Genomic DNA, 15,108 nt, shown 5'->3' with positions numbered 1-15,108 from the left:
TCTACCGTTATGTTTCGGAAATATTACCAAGTATACCTAAACGAATCCTTACACATTTTGTGCACGTATTTCTGCCTTGCACTCTGCATGCATACACAATCATTGCAGAAATGCATGCAAGTGTAACGTGGTTACCTATTTCTGAACTTGCAAGTTCTAGCCTCGGACTAGACTTTTTCTTAGAAAATACGTGGATTAAATAATAATTGGGAAGTATTCTTTGGATAATTGTGGCGTTTCTAGGCAAATGGACCTTACGGTATTTACTTCTACTACTGTTACTAGTTACTACAATTGCTTTTAAGAAGTGTCACACAAGCCTTCACAAGTTCACATGCGCACACATTGTGGTTCTCTTAATTTACAAGTTACAATTACAAAGTTCACAGAAATGTTTTAAGATTACAAATTGTTAAGTTGAAATAAAGATAGAAAAATAATTTCGGAAAGGAAAGTTACTTCCAATAGTCTAGAACAAAAAAATACATAGTTTTTAGCACATGTATTCATTGGTAGGTAGTGTTTTTGATAGTGTGATCGGCAATGAAGACACTGGTCAATAGTCAGAATCTTGTTTGTTTCATATCATAGATAAGACTATTTCAGAAGCTAATAACTCATACAGGCAGCTCTAAAGTAGGTACAACATCTGAATCGGCTAATGTTGCACCTATCTCATTTTGAAAGTGCTAACTTTCATTTTTTTAATTTCAGAATCTGACATCAGAGCTCCGACGAAGCAAGACGCCACCGCGTCGCTCGCCTGAAGAGCGCGCGCGCCCGCCGTCGGCGCCCGCGCATCATGACCGGCACGCGCCGCTCTCGCCTAAGAAAGAGGCGTTTAACAGCCTGCTCAACAAGGGGATCTCTGGTATGTTTCTTGAAAGGAAAAGAGCCATCTTCCTGCTCAATTATACTGGGTGTCCCTAAAACCAACACCAAAATGAAAAGTGAATTGGATCTGAATGAAAATGGTATGGTTTTCGAGATACGTTGGTTTTAGGGACACCCAGTAGGTATCTCCATTGAGTAACATAGTCTGAAAGCATATTTAGGGCCAGTTGCATCAACCACATTTGACAGACACATCATCGTCACGCAGTAGGCAGGCAGGCATAAAATTTAACAAACGCTTTAACTGTAACAGAGGGTCTGGTGCAACCGGTCCTTAGTATAATTCCGCTGCGACGGTACTAGCTAGCCGGAAGTGCCGATGAACGAAGAAACGCTCTCGTCCAAGAAAGAGAGTTGTATTGTAACAGTCTGTTCAACAAGAGGTTATCCGGTAAGTTTCTAATTTGACACCATTTTGAGACTTGCCCAAGACCGGGATAAATTCCGTACAAGAAACGGGCAAGTGGAGGCATCCTAGATGTTGTGCCAAATATAGGAATCGATCAACAATAAAATCACGAAACTAAAAATCTTGCAATCAAAGAAAGAAGCCATCATTACAGCTTTAATTAAGCTTCGCAGTAATGAAATAGGGTCGATTTTTCTATAAATATTTATACCCAACACGCGTATAATATCCGTTATAACACCGCTTATTCGCTGTCACGCGCCGGCCGGACCCTTTGTCTGCATCCTGACTAGAGATGGGTAGGGGTGAGTAAATACTGAGTATTTACCCGTAATTTACTCAAAGCACCGAGTAAATACTCGTATTTACTCATTTGGGTGAGTAGAAACTGTTACCTAAAAATAATTAAAAAAAATGAGATTTAAGTAATTATTCGTGTTTATTTTAACTGTGTGGACATGTTTAAATGATATTTATATTATTAGAAGCTTATGGGAGTCTTAGTTTGTCGAAAAATAGGTAATCATTGTGAGAAAAAAATAGTGATAATGTTTAGTTAGCAGTTTTGTTTTAAAAAAGCAGGTATTTACAGTAAAAGTATGAGACTTAAATTAAATTGATGTTCTAGATAACGGCATGACGTTTGGAAGTGATTGTTAATGTGGCACTTACGACCTTTTATTAAGGGTTTTCTAAAGAAAACTCAAAAATGGCTCAGCTGATGACGTTTAAAGTACAAGTTTTGTGTTTTGTATTATATGGACAATAATTTGACGGTTTCTGGATATTTTTCGAACAACGAATTCGAAAGTTATAAAGGTATAAACATTATTTCGGCCTTAATTATCGTTTTAATCCAAAACTGTTCATATTATTAAAAAACTTTTTTAGAAACATTTAATTAATTTTTAATGACCTATCAGATGATGTATAACACACTGGTAATTTCTGGATTTTATTTTTGTGAAAAATAGTTACATGTATGGAGAGCACGTCTTTAAAATAAAATTCATATAAATTTGATTACTTAACTTAGTAGCCGATATCAAAATACACCAATATTTCTAATTTGTATTTCCATTTCAGCACGCTAAATAGTTTATACCCACCAATTTGAGTAAAAACGAGTAAATACGGGTATTTTGAGTAAATACTGAGTATTTACTCGATATTTACTCTTGAGTATTTACTCACTACCCATCTCTAATCCTGACTGTGATTCCTACCGATTAGTATAAAACCAGGATAAGTCTGAACTCTGACCACGCATACCTTCGACGGGTCTTGCGGTCATGTTAAACTGGTTGGTTTCGGATGTACGCTTGGAAGAGTTCCCCAGCTCATCTTCGCCTAATCTGATGCCATAATTGATTCGATATCTTTTAACTTAACCACCTTGGTTCCAAAAAGTCGTAAGATGTTTATTTGTTTCTTGTACTAAAGTCCTATGTTATTTTGTGGAACTCGGGTATTTGTAGAGATTCTTACAGCTATGATGTTCGGATTGTACTGTTGTGTCGTAAAAGTTTAACGGCCTTTCAATATTAATTAAGTTTAACATATACGTATATTTAACTTTTAAATGACAATAAATGATACTTGGTTCATCTTGATTTGAATTAACACAATTATGGACAGTCAAAATGTAAAGGAATCAGAATAGTTATTGTGAGTAGATGCCAATTGCCAAGGGAAAAGATGTCAATTGCGAATCAAATCGCCGTAAGTACTTCAGAATTTAAATCGTGAATTATTGAAATTGGACTACGGGTCTCGGAAAATCGGTGAACATACATAAAAAAATAAACAAGAACCGGAATATATTATAACCTAGCTCTTTCTTCTTTATTTTCGGTAAAGAAGTCGGTTAAAAACGATCAGGACAACGTTTGCCAGGTTATCAACTATTGAAATTTTATTTTATATAGAAATTAAGTACCTATGGGGTAATATGACAATTCTTATTGAAATAACTAAGTCCAATCGGTCGCGTTACTATAAGACTGTAGTAACGCGTCCCCTACATTGTTCTTTAGTTCTTTATTCCCTACGCAATAATATTCTATTCATACTCCTCTCTTTATGAAGCATAATCTTTAAATCTCTGCCATCATCTGTCCTTGTCTTGGACGTGCACAAATCCCGTTCCCTCTCTTTCTGTTCTTTTACCCCTTAAATCTAATCCGGGACATCCCGTCTGCCCGTAAGGCGGACTCAATGCATTAAGCCGCGTACACACGCACACAGACACACTATGTTGTGAAAGTAGTGATGTGCCTTTTTCGAAAATATTATGAATACTATATGTGGGAATAATTCTGATTTTAATCAAAGGGTATTACAGTTTATGATACAAACATTTCTAAAATAAAATTAATATATTATGTATATTTGATTAACCATATAAATCACATACCGTATGCCGAATTACTTTCTAGAGTTTTGGGTTTATAGCTAAAACTACTTATACCTATGGCGATAATATTAATGGAACTAATATTTTAAGTTTGCTTGTATGATAATCGACCCAAAAATGTGTCATAAGTACTTACTAGCAACATTATTTTTGGGTTTCTTTTGTTTTTTACACGTCAGTCGCTCGTTCGCTTACTGAAATCTAGTAAGACGTTACATGCGCATCGCCAACAATGTTATAACATTCTGGGAATATTCGGCGACCCATCAATACGGCTCCCATAGACAATAATAGATGTACGGATCCTAATCAGAAAGTGCATTACTAGGGTTCAGTTAATCGGAAAAGCCGAAATCGTACAACAGTTGTAAGGGGGTCTGGTTTTGCACAACCGGCCAAAGGAGTTTAGGATTAGAATTAGAATATTTACATTGCGTTTCGAAACTTTGTCTTGAAACGAAATAATTTTATAATCTTAATTTACTTTTTTTACGGAGTGGGAATGCACCATTGAACACGCCTACCATGTATAACCGGTAACTCTATTCAATAATGTAAACATTGTAAAACATGGAAAAAATGGACCAGTTACATTTGCCCCCAGTCGAGATTTGCCCCGATGTACCTACCTTACCTAAATAAATACTACCTAATTAAGGTATAAATATGAGCAATCTGCAATCTTCAAATACATATCCAATCAAAATGAAAGTGCCGATGAATGTAACAAATACCTACCTACATATGTCATGAATTAAAAATTAAACGTCAGGATAACTTAATATAAATAAAACCTGTAACAAAAGCTAAATCTGACGTTTACTTGACGTCAAATACATCGAAACATTTTTGGACTCTAATTCATTGTAATAAGGATAGAAATGTGTACATATTTTTGCCGGTCGACTGTCTCAAAGGCAGTGGCGAGTTAATGCCTAATGCCTCTAATCGGGCGTTATTAATCATTATTAATTCCGACCGAGAATGTCATTTCAACCGCTTACTGCAAGTCAACTCAATGACCAGCATAAGAACGATCCTTTGTTCGCATAGTTCATACTGTTCTTAAGCTCAGGTTACACTGGAGGATCACCGCCAGCCAATGAAAACGCGTCGCTCCGAAGCCGGGCATCGACGAGCGATTAGCGATTGCACAATGCCCGCCGGATTACGCCGACGTCCGCGATATAAATCTTTTTGTCAATTCGTACCTGGGTAGCGTCAGAAGCGACCAGGTGGCCTGGGTATGATTTTATTAGTGATATATCACTTGTTTATAATTTGATGGATGTTTTATACTTATCGATATAATTATCATGCAAATTAGTAAAATTTTGCGTAAGTACGAATTTAAATGACATACCATAGGTTTAGTAATGTGACGATATTGCTGTCATGCAAAAAAATAAATAAACTGAAATCAATATTCATACTGAATTACGCAAGCACTACGTGAACTCCTTTTATCAGGAGTACTTAGATACCTATTTGCTAAGAGTTCTTAACGCATAACCTGTAACAAACTTCATTTATGTGTTAAAGTTTGTATGTAGACACAAAAATACCGTTAAAAAGAAAATACTCAATCAACGCAAAACTTCTCAATGAAACCGTGTTTTACCACTGATTCATAAACAGATAAAATCGATCAAATGAAATGTCAATAGCCAGAGTCTTTAAAAATAATCTCGTTTATAATCTTATTTTCAAATACTAATCATTAATCTATGATATAACCTTCTAAATAATCTTTAGGCAGTATCTTGAATTAAAAATGTCGATGAATAATTTTGCGATATCGTAACGTTAATTTATCTGCCGACGCTACTGGATACGAATAAGCCGGTTTTATATAGATAAGCCGATTTATGTTTTTTATTGTGTCGTATTATAGTTATTATTTATTTTGTATGTGAGATCCAGCATACCTTTATTGCTAAAATCAACGGTAGTTTCTCATATTTGAATGTAAACGGCATATTATTTTACAGTTCCGTGTGTTTATGCTACATGGTGGCCAATTAAAAAACAATTATCCTGCTAGGATTATGCTTGGTCTTCATTTTTTATAAGCCGATTTCTTAACCAAAAAAAAAAAAACAAATCAAATCGATGCTCTTTTATTTAACAATATTAAATTATTATTTCAATTACAATAGGGGTTTATTCTACCGATTTAAATTCGTAAATTATATATTCGTAAGATTTATTTAATTTAATCGAAGTCAATTAAGGTAAGGTCATTTAGGGCAATAATAATAAAAAGTAAATTAATATAAAATGTGTTCTCTAAATAATACTAACTAATATTTAATTTGGTAAAACAAAAACATACACCTACATAGTCTGTAGCCAAACAAAGATTCACTTGAGCCTGCATGTACCGTTCCTAAAGTAAATTGGATCCATGTATATTGGAAAGCTCTTAATTTTAGGCTACAGAATAAATATTTGCCAGTAAATCAAGACTTAACGCTAAAGGAACTTACACATTTTATAAACCACCTATACGTCAACGCGCTCCAAAAACGCAGTAAATTTCGTCACACCGTGTAGCAGCGGGTGAAGTAGCTTTATCTCCGGGCGACACGGGACTGATCCGTCCGGATCATCCGGATGAGCGCGATCCCGCAGGTCGTGTGTGCGAGGCTTTATCTCGCTAGAGTTGGGACGGACTTGGTGTTTTTGGAAGTTTTGTCTATTTGATTTTGTGTTTCAAATTGGTTTTCAATTTACTAAGGAGTTGGACCTTCAAGGGTTAGCCAACTAACTCGGACTAAACTGTTTTATATTAGGTACTGTTTAAAGCAGTATCTAAATAGCTTATAGTTAATTTTTAATTTAATTACTATTAGAGCTATAGTAAAAAATATACAGATAGATAAAATTAACGTCTAAAGTGAAAAATAAGTAGATAATTACACCCTTAATTTTACCTATACGGTAGTACTACACAAGAGTTGACTACTTACTTTTTAAATTGGGTGTGTTTTGTATACTCGCATTTCCGTACGGACGAACTAGCCGAAAATTCCGGAAGCGTGCGCGTCGGTCAGTGTGTTTACAGATTTACATACCTACTGAAAAATGCAACGTTTAAAAAAATGTGTTCATCTTTTAAGAACGGCTTTGTTCTTTTCAAATTTCATTAATTTTATTTATCAAGTGCCACCTTAATTAAAAATACGAGTATATATCAATAATTTGAGAAGCTATAACAAGGGCTTATCTAATTTATGTGACTGTCTATTATATGGTTGTCTGATTGTAGTTTTTTCTTAAAATTTTACTAAACTATATTAGCAAACTTGGCAGGATTATGCCATACATAGATTTATAATACGTGTCTTGCGGGACGGCAGGACGAGGTCCTAATCCGCTCGGCATAATCCGGCTCGAGAATCATCCTGATATAGCTGGGTGGGTAGTATGTACACTTTCAAGCAATATACGTAGGTAGCGAAATTACGTTGATTGATTATTAATCAGGAATAAGTATTCCATGTACATACATGTGTGGAGCTCTGGCAGGCACAGTCATCTACAGCCGATAAAATAAATACAAATTAAAATGAAAAATAAATACGCATTGGTACACCTAAACTAAATAATACGGTCGGTACTACTAATATATATTTGTAAAACGTAAACATAAGAAAGACGAGTGTCAAAAATTACTTTAATAAAAAGCCGTGTGGTGACGGGTTAAGAATTTCATCACCCCCTTTCTTCCCGTGGGTGTCGTAGAAGGCGACTGTGGGATATGGGTTAAATTGTGGCGTAGGCGTGAGGCTGGCAACCTGTCACTGCAATGTCACAATTTCGTTTTCATTCAACCCCTTATTTGCCAAGAGATGGCTCTGCCTACTTCATGAAACGTGATTGTATGTATGTATGTAAAAAGTAACGTATTTTTTTGTAGAATGGTAGCATACATTCAAATATAGTTTAGTAACAACATACCTGATACTTTTGTGTGAGGCTTACATTAAGCGGCAATTACACTGTGTCGTTCGCCGCACGACAATAATGTCAGTTGCCTGACAACCTTATACTTTCCTGTATTAGGCGAACGCTGCGAGTGTAATTGCGCCCTTATATTTATGTTCTTGGCACAGATGTCATATATACCATAGATCAAGCAAACGTATCTACTTAGCGTGTCAAATGAACTCAGTGAGATCCACTGAGTTGTCCGTCTTTAATCGCAGCTTGCAGCTTTCAGGCGTCAATTTTTGTAAGTTGAAGTCAATCAAAACATAAAAAATGCCTCGTTACGTGATATTCAATTGCAACAACACAAAAATTATGAACAATCAAGAGCCTGAGACATATTTAAAATTACAGGCAAGAAACAACTTCAGTACAAAATTTGACACGCTCGGCCCCTATACAAATAGATGAACTTGTTTCTTCTATATAAATAAAGTTCTGTGGTTCTTGGCTTGTATTGGAGGCAAGTGCGACCATATATACACTTTATATTGGTAACTTTGTTTCTACAAATGAACTCAAAAACATATGACAACCTGCAAAATATCTTCTGCATGAATATACAAGGATTAATTTAATAAAGTTTTGTTCCAAGTTCCCATAAGAAACTGTCATAACAACGTCCACTTTAAACTCCATTGCAAAGTATCCAACATTTTCTTCGTACGAAAACGTAGTTTGGCACAAAGAGCGCCGCACACAGAGCTAAGTAGCGCTTGATCTGGATGACGGAAGATTAGGGTGCCCACCGGCCGATCTGGGAGGCGATTACCCGCAAGGATTTCAGGGAATATCTCGGGAGGATTTGTATTGTAATAATAGACTGGACATGCCTTGTACCTACATATATGTACCGCTGGAAGTCCGTAGCATCACGTGAAGATGTATTTATACGACAATTTCGTGGCATTCCTTCTCATGTTTTGTAAATTTTCTGTATGGCGGCGATGGCAGAAAGAAGCGGTAGAGATTAATCCGAACAATTCCTCGGAGCACTCCCCGTTATACATGCGATAGAAAATGCAGAGCGAGGCCAGATCTCTACGCAAGTTCGTCAATTCTATACAATTTAAATCAACCACAATGCTAACAGTATCATTCAGCTTTTTCTACAGTTGGCTCAAACTCCCAGAGGCACAGGTATACCGACTGTAAGCCTAATCTTGACAAATGGTACAGATCATCCACCGCTCCGGTGTGTGACCCGCCGGACCCGCCGGATTGATTTTTAGAGATACGCTGGTGTTTGTTGTGAACCGAATAGTCCATGGAAAACTTTAGTTCGGCATTTCCAAACGATTCAAGCAAATATTGACTCGGCCGTGAAACACATGGCGATGTTATAGTATGTAACTCTCATATTTTGTAACTATTTGACACGTAACACCATCTTAATTTAATATTCTGACTAAATAACAATTTTTCAGTACAGATGGTGTTTTTTTACGCACTAGTGCGAGAAGTGGTTCATTAATTTGTGAGGTCGAAATTTCAGAGGGCCATCTGTACTGAAAAACGTCGTACGATACACGTGCGAAAAGGAAATTCGTAACTCCCTTCGGTCGTGTTTTAATTTATCGCCATTCGTTTCGAACTTCCCTTTTTTCGCACTAGTATCGTAATATACTATTTTGTGTTGATTGGAGCTTTTACTATCGTTCTGATCTTTAAACAGTTCTAAGTCTGCCCATATGTGTTTACTTGAACGGTTGTGTAGAGCCCTACGCAAAAGTCCAAAAAACAATTAATACATTGCAGGCCCATGTTGAAACTACGTCCACTCGCGCTTGGCATCTTTTTTATCGATTGATCAGAGGATCAGCTGATTGCATCTCTCTGTTGGTGCCGGCGGATTAACTCACACATACACACCGCACACACGTGTGCATACATAGGTGAGTTTGATACGTAACAAAATTAATGTCAGCCACAAAAGAATGATCATAAGGATTTGCATTATGATACGCACACATATACACTAAGCCGCGTGCGTAAGTGTGCGTTTGACTAAATGTTTGTATTTGGAAGATATTAATGTTAATGTGTATGAAATGCTTTTAAGCTCTAGTATGAATGTGGATGTAATATTTTTAATGACAGATATGGCATTTTTTATAAATTATTGAGATATAAGTATCACTATTTGTTTTAATTTTTTACATGTTACGGTTTTTACTATTTTTCAGTTTTTATTAAAACACTAATGTAGGTACATAATTACTTACATGTGAGTGTCAAAAAAAAGTAGACATACAGTTCCTCAGTATATTAAATTGTAACTATATTGTTTTTTAGTGCATTAAATAATGCCTCCCTCTGTCAATTCAATATCAAATCTGTATAATTTTGTAAAGATAAATGTCGTTGCTTGAGATATTACTTTTCTGTTGACGGGTTGCCAAATTTAAATCAAATTAGCCTTATACCTTTAAAATCAAGTCGAACGTTAAATTCTTTAGTGCCAGTATTAAAAAATAAATTAATCCAACTTCCCTTTCTGCACAAATGCTCATAAATACAAAAATAAAGTAGCTTTTTTAACAAAATTCTTATTAAAAGCATATCGCGAAGTGTTCAGTAGCCAGAGAAAACCCAACTCTCACGTGAGTTGATAAAGTTGTTACTTGTTCGTAGTGTGTTTTATTTGTGTGCGTTAAGCCGAGTGCATGCTTCAAATTGGGCTGAACTTGAGGAGATAATCTCACGGTGATTGATGAGATGCCCCCCCCCCCCCCCCCCCCCCTCTGTTCGTAGCCCCTCCCTTCGCATGCACTCCCCGCTGCCGGCACTTGCGTCGCCGACAGAGATTTGAAATCATGTTGGTTGTTAGATTGTACGCGACTCGTATGCGATTTTAGTTACATTGCGGACTGTTGAGGCTGCGTACAATTCGGTAGACCAATCAAATACCGCAATGTAATGAAGCTGCAACGCTGCGAGTTCACGCACTGTGTAATGGGCCTTTATGATGATGTGAGATTGATGTACAAGAAGGTCAGTAAATGGGAACGCTGTACACGTATTTCACATTTGTACTGATATGGAGGTTAATGTAATTTCTTATTATTCTTACCCTTTTAACCCTTTAGTGTATAAAATAGTAGTTTTTAAAGTAAGTACTTAAGATATAAAGAAATACAGTTATAGACCTTTACTGTGATTTGCAATGATGTTTATATTATTTGTAAGATTTATACATTAGAGCTAATAACGGGTCGAAGGTAGCGGGTTCAAACGCCGGCTCGTACCAATGAGTTTTTCGAAACTTATGTGCGAAATGTCATTTGATATTTGCCAGTCGCTTTTCGGTGAAGGAAAACATCGTGAGGAAACCGGATTAAGTCCAATAAGGCCTAGTTACCCGTCGGGTTGGAAGGTAAGATGGCAGTCGCTTTCGTAAAAACTAGTGCCTACGCCAAATCTTGGGATTAGTTGTCAAAGCGGACCCCAGGCTCCCATGAGCCGTGGCAAATGCCGGGATAACGCAAGGAGGATGATGATAGCTAATAAAATTGCGATTATAGTAGAATATAGTCAATTTATTCATAATTTAACACTCACTATTTTTTATATATTTTCCCTGTAGCTAAGTCTTCAAACAGTATTTTACAAGCAACCAAAATCAATGTTATTCCAGACGTTATAGGTACCAACAGCACAGTCGCTAGTCGGATCTAATCCGGCCTGCGGACATCTACGGTAATCCGGATCATCCGACCAATCCTAAGACTGGGTACGGCGGCGGCGCTATAATATATGTTGGTGTGTAGCTCGCTTATTATAACTGAGACGGATTCTAAAACCACACAGTTTGTGTTTATTAAAGAAACTGCTAATACTTAAAGAAACTGCTACTTAAACTCAAGATACTCTCTCTTCTCTTCAATATAATGGCAAAACTGTTCTACTTGATTAAAGAATTTGTGGATAGTAATGGGGAAGTATCAACAGAGTAAGATATGCTGTAAATATTGTACATATTGTATACCTTAGTTTAATAATAAGTTAATTTTTAATGTAGTTTTAGTTATTGTATAATTTGCATGCTGCCAAAACACAGCTAAAAAGTTGGTACACACAATTTATGTAAGACCTATCATGTTAACACTTTTTAGGGTTCCGTAGTCAACTAGGAACCCTTATAGTTTCGCCATGTCTGTCTGTCCGTCCGTCCGTCCGTCCGCGGATAATCTCAGTAACCGTCAGCACTAGAAAGCTGAAATTTGGTACCAATATGTATATCAATCACGCCAACAAAGTGCAAAAATAAAAAATGGAAAAAAATGTTTTATTAGGGTACCCCCCCTACATGTAAAGTGGGGGCTGATTTTTTTTTCATTCCAACCCCAACGTATGATATATTGTTGGATAGGTATTTAAAAATGAATAAGGGTTTACTAAGATCGTTTTTTGATAATATTAATATTTTCGGAAATAATCGCTCCTAAAGGAAAAAAAAGTGCGTCCCCCCCTCTAACTTTTGAACCATATGTTTAAAAAATATGAAAAAAATCACAAAAGTAGAACTTTATAAAGACTTTCTAGGAAAATTGTTTTGAACTTGATAGGTTCAGTAGTTTTTGAGAAAAATACGGAAAACTACGGAACCCTACACTGAGCGTGGCCCGACACGCTCTTGGCCGGTTTTTAAATGCGAATAAAGAATTATGAACTATGAATTACTCTGTCTTGATACTCGTATTTTTAACCCCCGACGCAAAACTGACGGGGTATAAGTTTAAGTTTGATGTGTCTGTCAGTTTGTGTGTGTGTGTGTCTGTAGCATCGTAGATCCCGAACGGATGAACCGATTTAGATTAAGTTTGTTTTTGTTCGGGAGTGTTCTTAGCCATGTTTCATGTAAATCGGTCCACTATGTCAGGGGTTTTTTCAAAATTTTAATTTTGTGGTTAGGTTAGGTTATTTATGAAGAAATTGGCTGTTTCATATTACATAGTTTGAGCATAGCTTGGTACTACTATGGATACTAGGCGACGATATACTAATACAAATGAACTATCCTGTGGACATCTGCGGTAATCTGGCACATGCGACTAATCTAAGACTTGTTCTGTTGGTGTGGAGCACGCTTAGTATATAATAACTGAGTCGGAGTCGGGTTTGTGTTTATTAGAGAAACTACACAAGATATTTTTAATATATTGTAGAGAAATTCATAATTTTGAAGCAGATATAAGACGGTTTATCATAGGTAGGTACAGGTACCTATAGGTAGCAGCATAGGTAAACATATACATACATACATATAATCACGCCTGTATCCCACAAAGGGGTAGGCAGAGCACATGAACTACTAAGTTTCAGTGCCACTCTTGGCAAAAAGGGGTTGAAAGAAATCCAAATTGTGGCATTGCAGTGACAGGTTGCCAGCCTCTCGCCTACGCTACAATTTAACCCATATCCCATAGTCGACTTCTACTCTCTGAAATTCTTAACCACAAGCATAGGTAAATAAATATGAAAATCTATTAAAATATTGCAGAGCTTTACCTGTCTATGACAAAGTCAACCTAGCTATTGTAAATCAATATTTATATTTGTAAACTTCCTGAATTAACAAAAAGAAGCAGACCAGAAAACCTGAGAAATTTAGCTAATATTCCAACTTTTGTATTACCAACCAGCATTAATGAGTATGGCAAAAGAGTATCCTGGACAAGTGCCTTGCCACGCGCTTTGAATAGATTTCCATACGATTCAATCATAGAAAATAGATCAGATAAGCAAATAGTAAAGTCATATAAAAGAATGTTGCTGAACAATTTACCTAATCTCTGAATTAACATAAATATAGTTAAAATATAAGTATATTATTATAATACTAACTTTGAAACTGTAATGTAATGCATGATCTCAATTAGTTCTAACTCAATTAGAATCGAAATAATAATAGATTAAGAGTTTTGTTTGTAAAATTCTATAAAAAATGACTTGAAATAAACAGTTAAAAATTTTTTTTTTAGGTATGAAAGTAGTGCATTGAACGGTCGTGAAGATTTTTTAGGAGGCCTTTGTCCTGCAATGGATAAGTGTCCGCTAGTATGATAAAATACTTTAAGATTTTGTATAATAATTATAGTCAAGTAGTGCAGTATTTTCTAAATTTTGACAAGTGGGCTTCTGGGAACGAACTTAAAAATTCAAAACTATATTTGAAGGTATTTATTGCCGGAATCTACACGTGGTGCCTACCTATAAAGAAATGGTCTCATGTAGGTAGATTAAACTGTTTTCTTAAAGACATTTTTACAAAAGTTTACTACACTACTATACTAAAAGACCCTCTCAAAACATCAAATAAATCAAGTACAAAGCTACCAGTATAAGCGCAGCTAATAAAACCGTTCAATAAAACCTTTGTTTCAAGCGGTAAAAACCATAGAAGTGAAGCAAAGGGTCTCTAATCGTCGGGGACCCGTCTGGCGGGCTTAAGGGGCCGCCCTTAACAAAATCTTAATCCGCACAAAGGGTTACGAATATTATCTTACTGCGCTCGCAAGAAACCCCCTGGCTTCCTTTATGAAATATGGCCGCTGTGGGCTCGATATTTTATAAATATCGCCGTGGATCGTAAAGTAATTTCGAAGATTACAAAAGGCAAGTGATGTGAAAAGCGTCTAACCTTTTAATGCGAAGTTATGGCGTGGCGCAGCTACGGTAACAAGATTTTCAATTTTTTTATTCATAGTAGGACAACCGACACTCGCATGGCCCTTATTTTATTGATTTCCACATGATACGTAGTTCAATGTCAATATAAAACACTTTCGATTCATTAGTGGGTTGTGACTTCCTATGAAGCCTTTCCTATGGCCCTTCGAATCCTGGTAAGGGCATTACTTTCGTGATGACCACAGATATTTGGACCTGATTCATGTTGTCTCGTACCATAGGTACCTACTAGCTTTACAATTTACAATTAAGTAGTTAAAATTTATTACTTTTATTACATGTATATTTTTAGTCAAGTCAGAATATTGTGCTTAGTTTATGCTAGTTAGCCATATTATATAGCCAGCCGTCGGACTACGCTTCCAATTTTGTCACTTATCTATGACGATAAAGTATCCGTCACGCTTTGGCAAGTATGTCAGTGTGAGAGTGACAGATGTCTTATCCACGTGGATAAGTGCTAAAATTGGAAGCATAACACGCCGGCTGATTAAGAAATCCTTGCTATGATTCCTCTTGAACATGTCAAAACAGCTTAGAAGAGACTAATTATATTTACTACAGGGCTAGCTCGACACTTGCCAAGTGTGATCCACTCTTAAAATCCTGTTCAACAAATATTAATATAATTTTTGTTTACATCAGAGATCAGATAACACTGGTCGTATCCACGTCTACCTTGTGGCGAAAGGTGTACAAGTAA

At 36.2% G+C, this 15,108-nt stretch overlaps 1 protein-coding gene across 1 annotated transcript in view; it reads left to right on the top strand.

Moving 5' to 3' along the window:
* The window catches only part of LOC125225447 (homeobox protein dve-1), a 123,798-nt gene that overhangs the window by 63,705 nt on the left and 44,985 nt on the right, over positions 1-15,108 (top strand). The window contains exon 2 of the mRNA XM_048129179.1: positions 715-871. Coding sequence (XP_047985136.1) covers positions 715-871 — 157 coding nt within the window. The remainder of the gene's footprint in view (positions 1-714; positions 872-15,108) is intronic.

This window comes from Leguminivora glycinivorella, chromosome 4 (genome assembly GCF_023078275.1).
Source record: "Leguminivora glycinivorella isolate SPB_JAAS2020 chromosome 4, LegGlyc_1.1, whole genome shotgun sequence".
Taxonomy (NCBI): domain Eukaryota; kingdom Metazoa; phylum Arthropoda; class Insecta; order Lepidoptera; family Tortricidae; genus Leguminivora; species Leguminivora glycinivorella.
Note: the sequence above shows the minus strand (reverse complement) of the source record. Positions and strands in the feature narration are given on the sequence as shown.